General features: G+C 43.0%; 1 protein-coding gene across 1 annotated transcript; it reads left to right on the top strand.

Moving 5' to 3' along the window:
• Positions 1-1,775: 1,775 nt before the first annotated feature.
• On the top strand, positions 1,776-16,521 carry LOC136388722 (CD59 glycoprotein-like). Its single transcript, XM_066360535.1, has 3 exons — positions 1,776-1,856; positions 12,137-12,238; positions 16,321-16,521. Exons 1-3 carry the CDS (start codon positions 1,790-1,792, stop codon positions 16,518-16,520), a joined length of 369 nt encoding a protein of 122 aa, XP_066216632.1. The 5' UTR covers positions 1,776-1,789; the 3' UTR covers position 16,521.
• The last annotated feature ends 2,618 nt before the right edge of the window (positions 16,522-19,139 follow it).

A 19,139-nucleotide genomic window follows, 5' to 3' on the forward strand; every position in this document is an offset into this window, starting at 1 on the left:
GGGAACCCTGGAAGTTCCATACATGTGCACAAAAGTCTCTACAGGGTTCTCCAGCGTGAGGACACAAATGCGCATGCCTACAAGGCCCTGCTGAAAAGCCCAGAAGTGCGTGTGGAGCCAGGTGGAGGTTGGGCTGCAGAGCGCATGCCTGAGTCTGGGGGCAGCTGATAAGGAGCTGCAGCTGCTTGTTGCCCAGCCAGGAGAGTGGGCACAGTTTCAGGTGAAAGCTCCTGCTTTCTAAATCTTAGCAATGAATTGAAGTGTTTCCAAGCACAACGTGGGCCAAATAAAACAAAGGCCGGATGGGCCCTCAGAGTTTGTAACCTCCGCTCTGCCCGCAGGAGTCGTGGCACCTTGGGCAGGGATTCCAGGCTCTGTCTCCGCTCCCCAGGAAGAAGCCATCTTGCCCTATCTGTCTGCCAGGCAGTCATCCTACGTGATTACTTTCAGTCTTGGAATTTGCAAGGCCTGTCCTGCTGGCCTCCCCAAGGTGTCAAGTTTAGTATGTGGTCCCCTTTTCACCCACAGACAGTCTCCCTGTGTCTTGACTTCTCTGGCAGGCAAACGGAGGATTTGAGACGTTTCAGCCCTCTCCTCTTCTACCCCGATGCTCATTGTTACACATCTGACTGGGGAACTCAAGAGTTGAATATTAGCTTAAATAATAGTGTCTTTAGTTATAACCAATAGACTTAATGGTGACTGCAAGTAAATGCTTTGTTCCATGAACTAAATGGGTCTACAGAGAACTGCAAGCAATCCAACTCTGCCCCAGGGGATTGCAAGCAAAGCCTTTGTACTCCAGGGACAGAAGAGCCTCTGAGTATGATCTGATGGACTATCCCTTGAAATTCCAAAACCCTTACTGACATTATTCATCCCCTTATAAAAAAGTTGGCTTGGGACAGTATTTGGAAGGCGGATGTGGGAACATAACCCTCATCTCCTCAGATCACTGACCATCTGAATGAAGCGTCCGTATAGATTCAATCCCTGTCTACTTATTTGGCTGAAGTGGCGTTGGGCAGCCTGAACACAGATCTTTCTGGTTTCACTTCTAGGAATTAACGTAATGTGGATTAATCCTCAGAGTTACTTAGAACCCCCTTTACTTCCTCGGAGTGAACAAGGAGGTGTCCCCACCACACTTGCTGAGGTGGGGAGCCGGCGCTTCCCGGCATGCTGAGCCATGGTTCCTGGTCTGCTGCTGAATGCACGTTGGTGCCCTCCAGAGCCACTCGTTCGGTCAGATGCCCTACTGGCGTGGCCTGGGGAAGTGGCCTTCCCTAGGCTCTGGCTCAGCCAAAAGCTTAGGGCGGAATAGCAGCAGAGCAGCAATTGCAGTTGCTGTATTAAGCACCTTCCTCATGTTCTCATTTGACTGAAAAACCTCTATGGGGAAAGCAGTGCTGTGTCCACTGCACGGAGAAAGGGTCCATGGCTATTAGAGGTGAGAGCTAGGGTGGTCTGGCTAGTTCTGCCTCGGCCTTCTGTGCTTTGACTCCCCACAGCTGCCCCTCTCACCAGGATCAACAACATTTCTTCAGTAAGCTGAGGTCTGGGGGCTGGAGGGGGGACAGAGAGCTGCCCCACCTGAGAGCACCCCTTGGTTCAGAGCACGCCGGTCTGGCAGGCTTCCTGTGCTTTCTTGGCCTGCTAGCTCCTTCCCCATGTCTCCTGAAGCCCCTTCCGCCTTGTAATTCTTTGTTTCTGATATAACCGGTCAGTGGTCAGTCATTTCTTGGTTCATACAGTTCCTTTTGTGTTTTCCTTCCAGATTCTGTAGACAATGGAAAGCAAAGGACGGTTCTTCCTGCCTGGGCTCCTGCTCATCCTGTCTGTCCTCTGCCAGTCAGGTGAGTGGTACAGAGAGACGAGAATCCGGACCAAGTAGGCCCCCTTGGCCGTGGGCTTCCTCTTTCTTAGGCCTCAGGAAGACTGAACTGGTGGCACTGGCCTCAGCCCGGCTTTGGTTCTTCTGTCTTCCAGTGTTACAGGTCCAGGATTGTGTGACAACTCCTTCCTACATTACAGCCTTGTCCTCAGTGGAGCACCTTCCTGAGTTACCGCTATTTTGATAACTGCTTTTGGGGGGGAAGGACAGAGAGGGTATACTCAGCAGCTCAAGTTTCACCCCTCTCACCACAGGCGGCTGGGGATGCCAGTGGACACCATCTTTAGAGTGCTGAGCTCAGTCCTTCTGCCCAGATGCTTCTCCCGTGTTATGATGAGGATGGTGATCAGAGCAACAGCAGTAGCAGCAAATGCTTCTAGCGTTTCTGTGCCAATCCCTGTTCTGAATATTTCACGGACGTTTACTTACAAAATCCTTATGTCAACCCTCCAGAGGATGTACTGTTATTATTGTCATTTTACAAATGACAAGACTGGGGCCCAAAGAGATAATAAGTTGTAAAATATCCTACCGAAGTGGTATAACCAGAATTTGAACCCAAACAGCCTGGCGCCAGACTGTCTGCTCTTAACTCCTTCACCCCCGGGGCCACCCCTCTCTGGGTCCTGGAGGTGTTTACGTATTCCTAAGTCTTACCTCTGTCACACTAGGAACACTGGTATGACTTGCTTTGCTTCATTATAAGGATCAAATAAAATTTTTTACTTGTGTCATATTGGTACTGCCAGTTTGGGGCAGGGGGTAAACAGAGAAAGAAGTAGTAATGCAATGAGAAAAAGAGAGCGGATAGAGAGACCTGCCTTGTTGGAGCCTGTCTTACATATTAGTAACTTTTGTAGCTACCATATGGCTACCATGAATGCCTATTAAGTACTAGGGACTGTGCCAAACCCTATTTCATTTCATTATTCCAGCCATCCTGTGAGGGGTTAGTGTTGTTACATCCATTTCATAGCTGAGAAATCTGAGACAAAAAAGAAACTAGCCCAAGGACACATTCGAATATGCATTTTTTCCCTTTGGGGAAAAAAAGAGAAGTCATGACTCTCCTCCCTTCCCATCTCTTTAATTCTAGCCAAGGTAGGTTGTAATGTTGTTCCCTATGTCTATGTACAAGTCTACATTACTGTCTGGATTCTTCTACCCAGTGTATTTTATGTAGTTAGAATAATCTGGTAGTGCCCAATGTCCAGTATTCTATTTATGGAGCAGGCTTGGGTTTGGGGCCATCAGCTGTTCTGTGGCAGGCGCCTCCTCAGAGAGTCAGCAGCTGAAGCAGATCCTTCTACCCTGGCTTAGGAGCAAGGGTATCGACCAGTTGACTGCTGACTTATAGCTTGTCCCGATGGGTGTCTCCCCCACAGTGTGTGCTGTTTCCTTCTCTTTCACACTCAGGATGATTAGAGAAATGTCATGATTAAACCATCATTGGAGTTTAGAACTGGCAGCCTGGATTTGGGTTCCAGCTCTCCCACATGGTCGCTGTGTGACTTTGGACATGTTAATGAATGTCTCAGTTCTCTCTTGAAAAATGGCACTGGGAACAATTCTGTAAAGATTGAGAGCTTCACACTTAGGTGCAGATGTTGGAATACTGAATTGAATGTGTTAGCTCTGAACATTTCTGCCCCACTGAAACTCCAAATGCAAGCTTTGGTTCCTCTGTCTAAAGGCTTTTCAAGAAGCCAGATGGGAGACCTGAAGATGGCAGTGGAGTAAGCAGACGCACAGACACCCAGGTCTCACCACCAAACTAGAATACAAATCAATTTAGGAAAAATCAGCGTGAAAAACCAAATCTGGACTATAAGAACAGCTCTCAAAAACCAAGGAGCAAAGAAGAAGCCACAACAAACCTGGTAGGGAGTGCCTGAATCTCCCCTGCTTACAGGAATGGAGGGGGGAGGTGAGGCTGAGAGCCCAGAGGGGATCTCACTCCAGGGAAAAGTGCAGAAAATACTGCTCACAGCCACTTGCCTAGCGACCAGGGAGTGAGGTGTGTTGAAAGGACCGGCTTATCTCCCAAGTGGAAAGGAGAGAGAGAGGGACAGACTGTGAGGGTTAAAGGAATGCAGGAGATGACCTAAAAAGCTGACTCATCCATGCTGGAGGTGGCCATAGCTGGGGGAGGGACTGATCCTTCCACAAAACAAGGCTAAAGTGCTTCCAGGGCACAGATATCCAGACATCTCTCCTGTTCCAATCAGCACAACAATACACAGTTGAAAACAAGAAGTGGGGAGGAGGGGCAGTAACTCAGGTCTCCATGGAGATCTGAGATATACCTCCCCCTACTGAAGCTGAGAAAACAACCTGCCCCCAGAGAGATTAATTAGTAGAAGAGGCCTTCAGAGTCGCAGGTTACACCCACCACATTCCTGGATACAGTCTCAAGGAAGCCCCCTGCTGAGATCAGTAAACAAGACTATCACCTGTTAAGAAAACAAACAAATGAAGACTTCAAAGCGGCCCAAATCTGAAAGTGGATTACAAATAATAGCTGATACCAACCCAAGAAGACCTAGAAATAACACAATTGAAAACTGGAGGCAGATAACACCAAGCCTAGACTTAACCAACTCTACAAACAAAACACCCAAACACAGATAATGAGAAGACAAAGAAGTACAATCCAAATGAAAACACAAGAGAAACCTTGAGGAGATGAACTGAGTGATATGAAAATAATCAAACTTCCAGATGCGGAGTTCAAAATAATGATTGTAAGGATGCTTAGGGATCTTAGAACAACAATAGATGGTCATTAAGAACACCTAAATACCTAGCGTGCGGAGGAGCCGGGTTCGATTCCCGGCCAGGGCACACAGGAGAAGCGCCCATTTGCTTCTCCACCCTTCCGCCGCGCTTTCCTCTCTGTCTCTCTCTTCCCCTCCCGCAGCCGAGGCTCCGTTGGAGCAAAGATGGCCCGGGCGCTGGGGATGGCTCTGTGGCCGCTGCCTCAGGCGCTGGAGTGGCTCTGGTCGCAACATGGTGACGCCCAGGATGGGCAGAGCATCGCCCCCTGGTGGGCAGAGCGTCGCCCCATGGTGGGCGTGCCGGGTGGATCCCGGTCGGGCGCATGCAGGAGTCTGTCTGACTGTCTCTCCCTGTTTCCAACTTCAGAAAAATGAAAAAAAACAAAACAAAAAAAAAACACCTAAATAAAGAAATAGCAAGTATAAAAAAGGATATTGAAATATTAAAAAAGAATCAGTCGGAGATGACAAATACAATATCAGAAATGAAGACCACAATGGAAGGAATTAAAAACAGGATGGATAGAGCTGAGGATCGAATCAGTGAGTTGGAGGACAACTGGAATGAAGGCAAGAGAGCAGAGAAGAAAAAAGAAAAGAGACTCAAAAAGTCTGAGGAAACTCTTAGAGAGCTCTGTGACAACATGAAGAGAAATAACATCCACATTATAGGGGTTCCTGAAGAAGAAGAGAAAGAACAAGGGATAGAGACTTTGTTCAATCATATCATAGCTGAAAACTTCCCTAAATTAATGCAGGAGAAACTCTCACAAGTTCAAGAAGCACAGAGAACTCCATTAAAGAGAAACCCAAAGAAACCTACACCAAGACACATCATAATTAAAATACCAAAGCTAAGTGATAAAGAGAAAATATTAAAAGCTGCAAGAGAGGCCCTGGCTGGTTGGCTCAGTGGTAGAGCGTCGGCCTGGCGTGCGGAAGTCCCAGGTTCGATACCCAGCCAGGGCACACAGGAGAAGCGCCCATCTGCTTCTCTACCCCTCCCCCTCTCCTTCCTCTCTGTCTCTCTCTTCCCCTCCCGCAGCGAGGCTCCATTGGAGCAAAGATGGCCCGGGCGCTGGGGATGGCTCCTTGGCCTCTGCCCCAGGCGCTAGAGTGGCTCTGGTCGCAACAGAGTGACGCACCGGAGGGGCAGAGCATCGCCCCCTGGTGGGCGTGCCGGGTGGATCCCGGTTGGGAGCATGCAGGAGTCTGTCTGACTGTCTCTCCCCGTTTCCAGCTTCAGAAAAAAAATACCATAAAAAAAAAAAAGCGGCCCTGGCCGGTTGGCTCAGCGGTAGAGCGTCGGCCTGGCGTGCGGGGGACCCGGGTTCGATTCCCGGCCAGGGCACATAGGAAAAGTGCCCATTTGCTTCTCCACCCCCCCTTCCTCTCTGTCTCTCTCTTCCCCTCCCACAGCCAAGGCTCCATTGGAGCAAAGATGGCCCGGGCACTGGGGATGGCTCCTTGGCCTCTGCCCCAGGCGCTAGAGTGGCTCTGGTCGAGGCAGAGCATCGCCCCCTGGTGGGCAGAGCGTGGCCCCTGGTGGGCGTGCTGGGTGGATCCCGGTCGGGCGCATGCGGGAGTCTGTCTGACTGTCTCTCCCCGTTTCCAGCTTCAAAAAAAAAAATACTAAAAAAAAAAAAAGCTGCAAGAGAAAAAGCTATCACCTACAAAGGAGCCCCCATAAGGATGACATCTGAAACACTTGAGGACAGAAGGAAATGGCAAGAAATATTCAAAGTAATGCAGAACAAGAACCTACAACCAAGACTACTTTATCCAGCAAGGCTATCATTTAAAATCGAAGGAGAAATAAAAAGCTTCCCAGACAAAAAACAACTCAAGAAATTCATTACAACCAAACCAATGCTGCAGGAAATGTTAAGGGGCCTGTTGTAAACAGATCAAAGTGGGAAAAGAATATAGCAAAAAAGGAATACAGCTTTAAAGAAGAAGATGGCAATAAACAAGAACATATCAATAATAACCTTAAATGTAAATGGATTAAATGATCCAATCAAAAGACATAGGCTAGCTACATAGATAAGAAAACAGGACCTAAACATATGCTGTCTACAGGAGACACACCTTAGAACAAAAGAGGCACATAGATTGAAGGTAAAAGAATGGAAAAAAACATTTCATGCAAATGGAAATGAAAAAAAAGCTGGGGTAGCAATACTTATATCAGACAAAATGGACTTTAAAACAAAGGCTATAGTAAGAGATAAAGAAGGCCACTACATAATGATAAAGGGAGTAATCCTACAGGAAGATATAACTATTATAAATATCTATGCACCTAATATAGGAGCACCTAAATATATAAAGCAGACTTTGATGGATTTAAAGGGTGAGATCAACAGCAATACTATAATAGTAGGGGATTTCAATACCCCACTAACATCACTAGATAGATCTTCCAGAAGGAAAATTAACAAAGAAACAGCAGACTTATAGGACACACTAGATCAACTGGATTTAATAGATATCTTCAGAACCTTTCACCCTAAAGCAGAAGAATATACATTCTTTTCAAGTGCTTATGGTACATTCTCTAGGATAGACCACATGTTAGGGCACAAAAGTGGTCTCAACAAATTTAAGAAGATTGAAATCATATCAAGCACCTTCTCTGATCACAATGGCATAAAACTAGAAATGAACCACAACAGAAAAGCTAAAAAATTCTCAAACATATGGAAACTAAATAGCAGGTTGTTAAATAACAAATGGATTAAGAATGAGATCAAAGAAGAAATTTAAAAATTCCTAGAAACGAATCATAATGAGCATACAGCAACTCAAAATTTATGGGACACAACAAAAGCAGTACTGAGAGGGAAGTTCATAGCACTACAGGCACACCTTAAGAAACTACAAAAAGCTCAAATAAACAACCCTGCATCTAAAAGTCTAGAAAAAGAACAGCAAGTAAAGCCCAAATGTAGTAGAAGGAAGGAAATAATAAAGATTAGAGCAGAAATAAATGACATAGAGGCTAAAGAAACAATACAGAGGATCAATGAAACTAGAAGCTGGTTCTTTGAAAAGGTAAACAAGATTGATGAACCTTGAACTAGACTCACCAAGAAAAAGAGAGAGAGGACTCAAATAAATAAAATTAGAAATGAGAGTGGAGAAATAACAACTGACACAACAGAAATACAAACTATTGTAAGAAAATACTATGAAGAACTGTATGCCAAAAAACTAGACAACCTAGATGAAATGGACAAATTCCTTGAAACACAATCTTCCAAAAATCAATCTGGAAGAATCAGAAAACCTAAACAGACCGATTACACTAAATGAGATAGAAACAGTTATGAAAAAACTCCCAACAAAGAAAAGTCCAGGGCCTGATGGCTTCACAACTGAATTCTACCAAATATTCAAAGAAGAACTAACTCCTATTCTTCTCAAGTTATTTCAAAAAATTCAAGAGGAAGGAAGACTTCCAAGCTCCTTTTATGAGGTGAGCATAATTCTGATTCCAAAACCAGGCAAAGACAACACAAAGAAAGAAAATTATAGGCCAATATCTCTGATGAATATAGATGCTAAAATCCTCAACAAAATATTAGCAAACCAGATACAACAATATATGGAAAAAATCATACACCATGATCAAGTGGGATTTATTCTGGGGAGGCAAGGCTGGTACAATATTCATAAATCAATCAATGTGATTCATCACATAAACAAAAAGAAAGAGAAAAACCACATGATAATTTCAATAGATGCAGGAAAAGCATTTGATAAAATCCAGCACCCGTTCATGATCAAAACTCTCAGCAAAGTGGGAATACAGGGTACATACCTCAACATGATAAAAGCCATCTATGACAACCCCACAGCCAACATCATACTCAATGGGCAAAAATTAAAAGCAATCCCCTTAAGATCAGGAACAAGGCAGGGGTGCCCCCTTTCACCACTCTTATTCAACATAGTCCTGGAAGTCCTAGCCACAGCAATCAGACAAGAAGAAGAAATAAAAGGCATTCAAGTTGGAAAAGAAGAAGTAAAACTATCATTATTTGCAGATGATATGATATTGTATATAGAAAACCCTCAAGTCTCAGTCAAAAAACTACTGGATCTGATAAATGAATTCAGCAAAGTGGCAGGATATAAAATTAATACTCAGAAATTAGTGGCATATTTATATGCCAACAATGAACAGTCAGAAAGAGAAATTAAGGAAACAATCCCCTTCACTATTACAACCAAAAAAATAAAGTACCTAGGAGTAAATTTAACCAAGGAGACTAAAGACTTGTACTTGGAAAATTATAAAACATTGATAAAAGAAATCAAGGAAGATACAAACAAGTGGAAGCATATACCGAGCTCATGGTTAGGAAGAATAAACATCATTAAAATGTCTATTTTACCCAAAGCAATCTATAAATTCAATGCAATACCAATTAAAATACCAATGACATACTTCAAAGATATAGATCACATATTCCAAAAATTTATATGGAACCAAAAAAGAGCACGAATAGCTTCAGCAATCTTAAAAAAAAAGAATAAAGTGGGAGGTATCACACTTCCTGATATCAAGTTATACTACAAGGCCATTGTACTCAAAACAGCCTGGTACTGGCATAAGAACAGGCATATAGATCAATGGAACAGAACAGAGAATCCAGAAATAAACCCACAGCTCTAAGGACAACTGATATTTGACAAAGGAGGTAAGGAAATACAATGGAGTAAAGACAGCCTCTTTAACAAATGGTATTGGGAAAATTGGACAGCTACCTGCATAAAAATGAAACTAGACCACCAGCTTACACCATTTACAAAAATAAACTCAAAATGGATAAGAGACTTAAATGTAAGCCGTGAAACCATAAGCATCTTAGAAGAAAACATAGGTAGTAAGCTCTCCATCTCTCACAGCAATATATTTGCTGATTTATCTCCATGGGGAAGTGAAATAAAAGACAGGATAAACAAATGGGACTATATCAAACTAAAAAGCTTTTGCACAGCTAAAGACAATAAGAACAAAATAAAAATACAAACTACACAATGGGAGAACATATTTGACAATACATCTGATAAGGGGGTAATAACCAAAATTTATAAAGGACTTGTAAATCTCAACACCAGGAAGACAAACAATCTAATCAAAAAATGGAAAAAAAAATTAATAGACATTTCTCCAAAGAGGCCATACAGATGGCCAATAGGCATATGAAAAAATGCTCAACATCACTAATCATTAGAGAAAGGCAAATTAAAACCACAATGAGATATCACCTCACACCAGTCAGAATGGTGCTCATCAACAAAACAACACAGAATAAGTGCTGGCGAGGATGTGGAGAGAAGGGAACCCTCCTGCACTGCTGGTGGGAATGCAGACTGGTGCAGCCACTGTGGAAAACAGTATGGAGATTCCTCAAAAAACTGAAAATCGAACTGCCTTTTGACCCAGCTATCCCACTTTTAGGAATATACCCCAAGGACACCATAGAACGGCTCCAAAAAGAGAAATGCACCCCCATGTTTGTGGTAGCATTGTTCACAATAGCGAAGATCTGGAAACAGCCCAAGTGTCCGTCAGAGGACGATAGGATTAGAAAGCTTTGGTACATATATACTATGGAATACTACTCAGCCATAAGAAATGATGACATCGGATCATTTACAATAACATGGATGGACCTTGACAACATTATACGGAGTGAAATAAGTAAATCAGAAAAAACTAAGAACTATATGAATCCATACATAGTTGGGACATAAAAACGAGACTCAGAGACATGAACAAGAATGTGATGGTAACGGGGGTGGGGAGCAGGGGGGGAGGGGGGGAGGAAGGAGAGAGGGGGTGGGGGAGGGGAGAGGCACAAAGAAAACCAGATAGAAGGTGACGGAAGACAATTTGACTTTGGGTAAGGGGTATACAGCATAATCAAATGTCAAAATAATCTGGAGATGTTTTCTCTCAACATATGTACCCTGATTTATCAATGTCACTGCATAAATTTAATTAAAAAAAAAAGAAGCCAGATGGACTCTGGCTCTCGCCAGGAGCAGACTCACTGCTATGGGCAGTCTTTTCAAATGGCGCTCACGAATAGCCAGGCTAGAACAGTGCCTCCCTCCTACATTCTCTCCTCTCAGGTGTGTACGCACATCAGGAGCAGAGAAGAGGAGAGGTGTGTCATTGCCCCTCTCATTGTGGCTCCCCTGTCAGGCAGCCTGACAAACACTGCTACTGGAGCCAGGAGGCAGAGTGGGATAAGGGAGCCCTGCCCCAGGCGTGGCAAAGACTCATTCCCTGGCAGAAGGCCTGTGGCAGGAAGAAGGTCATCTCTAATTGGAAAAGGGTGTGTCCACAGGAATGGGGAAAATTGTCTTGCGACTCTTCTCTGCCTCTCCCCATAACAGATGTGAGATATGACCTATCTTTTTCTTGTCACCGTTGATGTAAAAGGGGGAAGAGAAAATAATCCAGCCAGCAAAGGTGACTCCCAAAAACGTGAACAGGAGCAGAGTTGATTTTCCAATCAGAGAACCAGAGGCAGTATGCGTGTGCTGTACCCTGACTCTTGCGTTCAGTGTCACTGCTGATGCCTGGCTGTCCCTCATACGTGGATCGAAGGTGCACAGCTGTTCTCCTTCCCTTGATTATGGACGCTTCTGGCGATGGGTCAGTCCCTCAGCAGGGAGCATCTTCAGTGATGACACCTGACCCCGAGGCTATTGGACTTGTTCTGTAGTGGCCAGAGAGGAAATGTTTGAGGCTTTGCAGGCCCACAGACAAAATCAAGGACAGTGTATAGACTTTTATAAAAAGGATGAAAGAAAACAAATTTATGCAAATTACTTAATTGACAAAATTTAAAATATTACAATTGAGTACAAATATTTGTAATACAGCTCTACTAATGGGAAGGATGTAATTCTTAACTGGGATTAACAGTTTCCTTTCTTGGGATTCAAAAATTAGGGTTCCAATTGGTTGCAAGTACTCATCTGTTAATACTGATCTATAATGCTTTCCTCTTTGAAAATGTCTTTTCACACAGATAGCTACTGCCAAATACTTAGTATTAATCCATGAGAATGTGATTTCACAGAGCATATTCGTTGCTTGGAAAGCATTGATAGAATTCTGTTAGCTCATTCTCTTGATAGTTTACTTTTAATACATTGTTACATCACAGATGAATCACTTCCAGTTGCAGTGATTAATTGAACAGCTATATGGATTTTTAAATATGGAAATTTCCTTTGCACTTGCATCAAGGTCCAAAAAATGCTGCTGAAACTGTAGCTTGAGCTTGGAGAAATCTGCCTGCTGCTAGTTCTGGTGGGGAAGAAGGTATTCTGACCTGTGCCTCATATTCATGGAGACGGTGGGCTTTCTTCTGCAGCCAGGAGGGCGAGGCCTTGCTGGTCTACAGATTCTGATGGCTTTTCTTCCTGGTTCTAGGTTACAGCCTGCAGTGCTATACCTGTCTCAACCCAGGTGGTAAGTGTACTAATGTTGTCAACTGTACAGCTAATCATGATGCGTGTCTCCACGTCAAAGCCGGTAAGAGCCTCCCTCTTCCCTCTCTCCTACGTGAAATGGGATGGTGAGAGCCTGGGAAACAATTGTGCTGCTCTACTCCTCGTTAGGCTTCTGTTCAACAGGGAACAGCTACCTCTTCATATCACTAGTTATACGTAAGACTAAGCACTTTTCATGCATTTTACATTTCATTCTTCCCACCTACCACTTAGGGTAATATTTATTCTCATTTGATAAATGAGGCAACTGGGGCTCAGATTAAGCAACAGACTAGAGTCAAGTCACCAACCCAGTATTTGAAAGTGGAAGGAAATCCATCTACTCCAATGCTTATTCTCTTAACAGCAGTGCTGGTTGCCTCCCGTCTGTGAGGAGGAGCCTCCTGTGTGTCACAGTCTGAACTAGGGGTAGGGATGCAAAGTTTAAGAAAGGAGACAGTGAACATTGTGATAGAGGCCTGTTTAGCTGTCAGAAGTGTCAAAGGGGAGGAGTGTTCCTGAACGTGACTAAAGCAGGTCCCAAGGTTTCGTGGCCTTGGTGAACCGGTCACTCACAGACACGGGGTGGAGGACTGCTAACACCGGCAATCTGGTCAAACTGCATTCCCCATATTGCTCAGACTCTTAAATCTCTGCCTCCATTACTCTTATTGAAACAGGATTTAGGAAATGGTGGGCAGGGGAAAGGAACTGGCGAAGGCATGCCCTCTGTTCTTCTGGATGTGGTTCTGAATGGAATCTATGATACTGATATTGAATGGTGATTTCTGGTCTCCTTAGTTAGGTAACATATAAGGACCCCCCCCCCCCCCCGCAGACTTACACCTTTAAGTGATAAAAATAACCCCTTTTGAAGTTTTTCACTCTTATATTCTCCACCACAAACTCTTCATAGTGGGAACATCAAGGAATGTGGAACAGATCGGGGAAACTCATTAAAGGGCTGGGAGGCCCACATGTTCAGAAAAACCTGATGGGAAGGAGGAGAAGATTAATTTCCCTGGAAAACTGATATCCTTCAATAAGGAAGAACAAATTAGAATGATCCTGTCTAAAGAACCAGGAGTATCTGTTAATTTTGATATACATTCCTGGAATGCAGTTGAAGTTTAAAACCCTCTATGCAAGGAACTTGATTCTTTAGGGGGACAGCTCCTCTGCCTCTGGAGTTCCCTATTAATTCATTTTTAATGCAGAAAGCATAGTAAGGCCCCCAGAGAGAACAGTATTTCACTTCACAAATATTGGAGCACTAGTTGTGTATGAGCCCAGAGACCTGGTTCCTAAACTTGATTATCTGAGTCTCTTGGACCGCCACTACAGAAAGTGTAACTTGGCCTGATTGGTGGTGGCATAGTCGATAGAGCATCTACCTGAGATGCTGAGGTCCCAGGTTCAAAACCTCAAGGTTGCTTGCTTGAACACTGGCTCATCTGGCCTGAGTGTGGACTCACCAGCTTGAGTGCGGGATTGCCAGCTTGACTGTGGAATCATCAACATGATCCCATGGTCACTGGCTTGAGCCCAAAGGTCACTAGCTTGAACTTCAAAATTGTAGGCTTGAGCCCAAGGTCACAGGCTTGAGTTCAGGGTCACTGGCTTGAGCAAGGGGTCACTGGCTCCTCTGGAGCCCCGGGTCAAAGCACATATGAGATGCAAGCAATGAATCAATGAGGTGACATCTCATAGTGGTTTTAATTTGCATTTCTTTAATGATTAAGTACTCTTATGTTGAATGCATAAATGTTTACATGGGTAATATTCTCTTGTTAGACTAATCCCTTTATCACAGGGGTCCCCAAACTACGGCCCACGGGTCGCGTGCGGCCCCCTGAGGCCATTTATCCGGCCCCCGCCGCACTTCCGGAAGGGGCACCTCTTTCATTGGTGGTCAGTGAGAGGAGCATAGTTCCCATTGAAATACTGGTCAGTTTGTTGATTTAAATTTACTTGTTCTTTATTTTAAATATTGTATTTGTTCCCGTTTTGTTTTTTTACTTTAAAATAAGATATGTGCAGTGTGCATAGGGATTTGTTCATAGTTTTTTTTATAGTCCGGCCCTCCAACGGTCTGAGGGACAGTGAACTGGCCCCCTGTGTAAAAAGTTTGGGGACCCCTGCTTTATCGTTATGAAATGTCCTTCTTTGTCCCCTGATATAGCTTCTGTTTTGAAGTCTGTTTTGTCTGGTATAAGTATCAAATAAGCTTTCAATTCCTTGCTCCTTCTCTCTTCCTTTTGGTACCCCTACAATGTAAATGTTGGTATGTTTGATGTTGTCTCAGTGGTCACTTAAACTCTCTTCATTCTTTTAAATTCCTTTTTCTTTTTGCTGTTTCTGTTGGATGTTTTCTGCTGCCCTTGTCTCCCAATCGCTGTTTCAATCCTCTGCTTCTTCTAATTGGCTGTTGACTTCCTGTCATGTATTCTTCATTTTAGTTATTATATTCTTCATTTCTGACTGGTTCTTTTTTATGGATTCTATGTCCTTTTTATGTCTACTATCTCTTTGTTGAAGTTGTCACTGGGTTTATTTTTCCCTAAGTTTATCTTTATAAGCAGTGTTTAGAATTCTATGTCTAGTAGATTTCTTGCCTCCATTAATTTAAGTTTTTTTTCTGGACTTATCTCCTGCTTTTTCATTTGGACCATGTTTCTTTTTCTTCTCATTTTGGCTGCCTCTCTGTGTTATTTCTATGTATTAGGTAGATCTGCTACATCACCCCATCTTGGCAGAGTTGTCTTATATAGTCAGTGTTCTGTGGGGGCCACTGGTGCAGTCTCCCTGGTCACCTGGGCCAGGTGTTCCAGGAGAGTCCCCTGTGTGAGTTGTATGTCCCCTCCTGTTGTATGTCACGAGCCAGCCACAACGAGTCTACTCCAGGTCCTGAGTGGGAAAAGGTATGAAATTGAATTAAAGATAGACGGAGACTTAAAGATATATACAAACTGGATGGGTTCGGCAGGACACCATGGCTTGCCAACAGTCACTACTGTTCCTGAGCCGCAACATGGCTCCCCAAGAAAGACATCCATCTTTATTCATGGAGAAATGTGGTCCATTAGCAATTCAATTAAGTTTCTGAGGCAACTCAAAGACAACCCCCACCATACTATTCAATCTAACTTTACATCAATAAGAAACTAGCTTCCAGTCTCTTCAGGAGAACATGGGTGGTCAGAGCATAGCTCTTTGTTAACTTAACTAGGCAGGTGAGGTGGGGGGTTGGGCCCAACACCTTGTCCCCAAGATATCCAAATTGCAAAATACCCTGTTGGCTTATTCAGTCTCCAACAGTTGTAGTTGACCATGATTGCTATTTGTACATCAGTCAGTAGGTTTAACCCCCAGGCTTGTTGGCTCTGAGAATTGGCCATGACCACAGCAGACAGGCAGCGGGGCAGGGCCTGACCCCTTGGAGTGGGATTCACTTTAGCAGGGTCTGGTACCTGCTGAGACCACTCTTTGGGTGTGCCATTTGTGGAGCTAAATGGGTGGTACTCTGCTTGTGGTCTGAAGCTGGTCACCTGGTGTATTGTTTCTGGGGCCTCTGGGGAGGGCCTCCGGCGTAGACCAAGGTCAGCACTGCCTGTGCCCTGCCGGGAGCCACCTGGAAGGAGCTACAGCATGTGGAATATCATTGTGTGGAACTCTGACAATTTCTTCAAATAATTTTTATTAATGGTCTTGCTTTATAATTTATTGCTGTTATAATACTTCATTGACTGTTTTGGGGCATATATCTTGATCCTTTTTACAAGTAACTTTATATTGTAGAATAAATTCTATAATTGGAGTTGTTGGATCAATGTGGGCATGTGTTTCAAAATCTTGATAAATCTCTTAAAACATTGGTATGATTACTTGTGGCCTCCCCTCCACACACGCTCTTACTGGCTCTGAGGAGACTTTGGTTTGATGGAAAAGTTCCATGTGGAGCTGTATCATCACTTACTTATCTATTGCCTCAACTGGGATGCACATTCTTGCCCAGATATCTCTACTTCCACAAGGTAAGTTCTAAGTAAAGAATTGAGAGTTCAAAGGTAAGTACAGAACTTTACCCACTTGTTGGCTTACCCTGTGTTTGTGCTTCTCTCGTAGAGACCAGATCTTATTACCAGTGTTGGCGGTTAGAGAACTGCAATTTCGACTTCCTTAAAAAAGCCTTGGGGGAGAAGTCTCTAACGTACAACTGCTGCCAGAACAACCTGTGTAACGGAAGTGATGGGATGAGTAAAATGGGGAGCACCATTCTGCTGGTGACTCCGCTGCTTGCAGCATTCTGGAGTCTTTTTATCTAAATCAATACAGAAGAGATTCTTCTCAATTTCCTGTTTCTGTGTATTTATTTATTTTTTGCTTCCACATTCCAAAAGCTTTATATTTTCCACCTACATCCTGTAGAGGATGTCTAAACCTAACATGAACTATTTGGATAACAGACTCAGAAACTTGAAGACCAGTTCCATTTGCAGAGATGGCCCATTTGAGGGAAGAAGTTTAAGAGTGCCGTGCATGTGGTGTGAGCTAGGCTACACGCTTCATCCCTTGCTCTTTGCAGTGACGGCTTGACTAGGTTCTCTGCATCCTTGGTTATTTCCCCTCTAGTTAAATAGTATGATCAGTACTTTTGTGGGTGTCAGGTAGAGAGATTGTTTTCTACAGGATCTCTCCCAAGGAATGATTTGACTGTCTCCCTTTATGGCCCCCCTGTTGCCATGTAAGCATGATGAATGTGTCAGATGAGGGCTGTCAGTCAGAAGCAACATGGTTCTAAATGCAGAGTCATTGGAATGACTGATAGATTCTCAACTAGAAAGTGTTGGGCAGAGTAGGAGGTATGAATTACAGATGGCAGGTCATAGAAACACCATGTCTGTCTTTAGAGAGGTACCAGTGGCAGAAATCTGAATTTTCTACTCTTCCTAAGTTTGTGTGGGCTTTGCTGTCTTTCCTTATAAAAAACTTAATCACATAAATTAATGGTGTGTTAAAACTATTCCCCTGCCTTTTGCATTAGAGCAATGACACATTTTCACGTTGTCAAACATAGTTCATGACAAAGTAGTGGACCATTATATGCTATATCCAGAAATCAGTTTTATGTGATTTACAGAATTAAGTGTGTTTATTTAAATACTATCAGTGGTGATACCCTTGCTATATGTATGTCTGTTGTATGAATGCAATGGGAAGAGCCTTTGGGGTTGCAGTTTGAGGCCTTCAGATGTCATCATGAACACCAACAGGTCTTCAGGGTTGAGTTTACCTGCTGACATCAAACCTAGCTTGACTTCTGGCTGACTTGGCACAGGTGGTGGAAAATTCATTGTAAGGGCTATTAGCATACGCACAAACATTGAGCCTTTCAGAAGTTCCACCAGTGTCCTAAAGAGTGATACCCCCTTTTATATATTTTTTTAATTTTTAAAATTTATTTATTTATTTATTTTTTACAGAGACAGAGAGTGAGTCAGAGAGAAGGATAGACGGGGACAGACAGACAGGAACGGAGAGAGATGAAAAGCATCAATCATTAGTTTTTCATTGTGCGTTGCAACACCTTAGTTGTTCATTGATTGCTTTCTCATATGTGCCTTGACCATGGGCCTTCAGCAGACTGAGTAACCCCTTGCTGGAGCCAGCGACCTTGGGTTCAAGCTGGTGGGCTTTTTGCTCAAACCAGATGAGCCCACACTCAAGCTGGTGACCTCGGGGTCTCAAACCTGGGTCCTCTGCATCTTAGTTCGATGTTCTATCCACTGTGCCACCACCTGGTCAGGCTGATCCCCCCTTTTAGAAGGGCAAAGTTTTGCCTTTATTTTGTGGGTGCTGGTGAATAATTGTCAAGAGCCTGTAGACTTGATGACATTTGTATACTTGAAATCCTGACTGTATTTAAAGGCAAAGCCTGACTTTTGCAGGTGAAAGTGGGAGTTCATCTTTTTTCAAATGTTTGATAATGTAATCTGTGAGACAAAATGGAAAAAATGATGCTTTTTAAAAAGAACACTAAAGATTCCACCAAAAAACTACTAAAAATAGCAGAATACAAGATAAAGATCCAGTAATCATGAACTATCAGAAAGGGAAGCTAAGAAAACAATTCCATTCACATTTACTTCAAAAAGAATAAAATACATAGGAACAAATTTAACCAAGGATGTAAAAGACCTGCACTTGAAGAAGATACAAAAAAGTGGGCGCATATACCATGTTCATAGATAGAATTCCCATCATTAAAATGTCCATACTGCCCAAAGCAATCTATAGATTCAGTGCGATTCTTATCAAGATACCAATGGCATTTTTCAGAGAACTAGAACAAATATCCCAAATATTTATATGGAACCACAGAAGACCCAAATAGCAACAGCAAACAAACAACAAAGTTGGAAATATCATGGCACCTGATATCACATTATAACGCAAGGCCACAGTAATCAAAGTAGCATGGTACTGGCTTAAAAACCCATATAAATCAACAGAAGAGTATACAGAGACCAAAAATAAACCCATGCCTTTATAGTCAATGATAGTTGACAAAAGAGGCAGAACATACAATAGGGTAAAAGGTCTAGTCAACAAATAGTGTTGGGGAAATTGGACTGATATATGCAAAGAAATGAAACTAGATCAACTTCTTATACCATACACAAGAATAAATTAAAAAATGTATTAAAGACTTAAATATTAGAGGTAAAATTATAAAAATCCTAGAGGAAAACACAGGCAGTAAAATCTCAGATGTTTCTCATAGCAATTTTTTTTTCTGATGTATCTCCTGAGGCAAGAGAAACAAAAGAAAAACAAATGGGTTCTATCAAATTAATGTTTTGCACAACAATGAAAACCATGAACAAAATGAATAGACAACCAATGAGACATCTGATAAGGGTTTAATACCCCAAATTTACAAA

This window comes from Saccopteryx leptura, chromosome 1, assembly GCF_036850995.1.
Source record: "Saccopteryx leptura isolate mSacLep1 chromosome 1, mSacLep1_pri_phased_curated, whole genome shotgun sequence".
In the NCBI taxonomy this organism is placed as follows: domain Eukaryota; kingdom Metazoa; phylum Chordata; class Mammalia; order Chiroptera; family Emballonuridae; genus Saccopteryx; species Saccopteryx leptura.

Coding starts and splice junctions, on each gene's coding strand:
- LOC136388722 (XM_066360535.1), top strand. CDS start 1,790: ATGGAAAGCAAAGGACGGTTCTTCCTGCCTGGGCTCCTGCTCATCCTG. Junction 1,857..12,136: donor GTCTGTCCTCTGCCAGTCAG/GTGAGTGGTACA, acceptor TCCTGGTTCTAG/GTTACAGCCTGCAGTGCTAT. Junction 12,239..16,320: donor GTGTCTCCACGTCAAAGCCG/GTAAGAGCCTCC, acceptor CTTCTCTCGTAG/AGACCAGATCTTATTACCAG.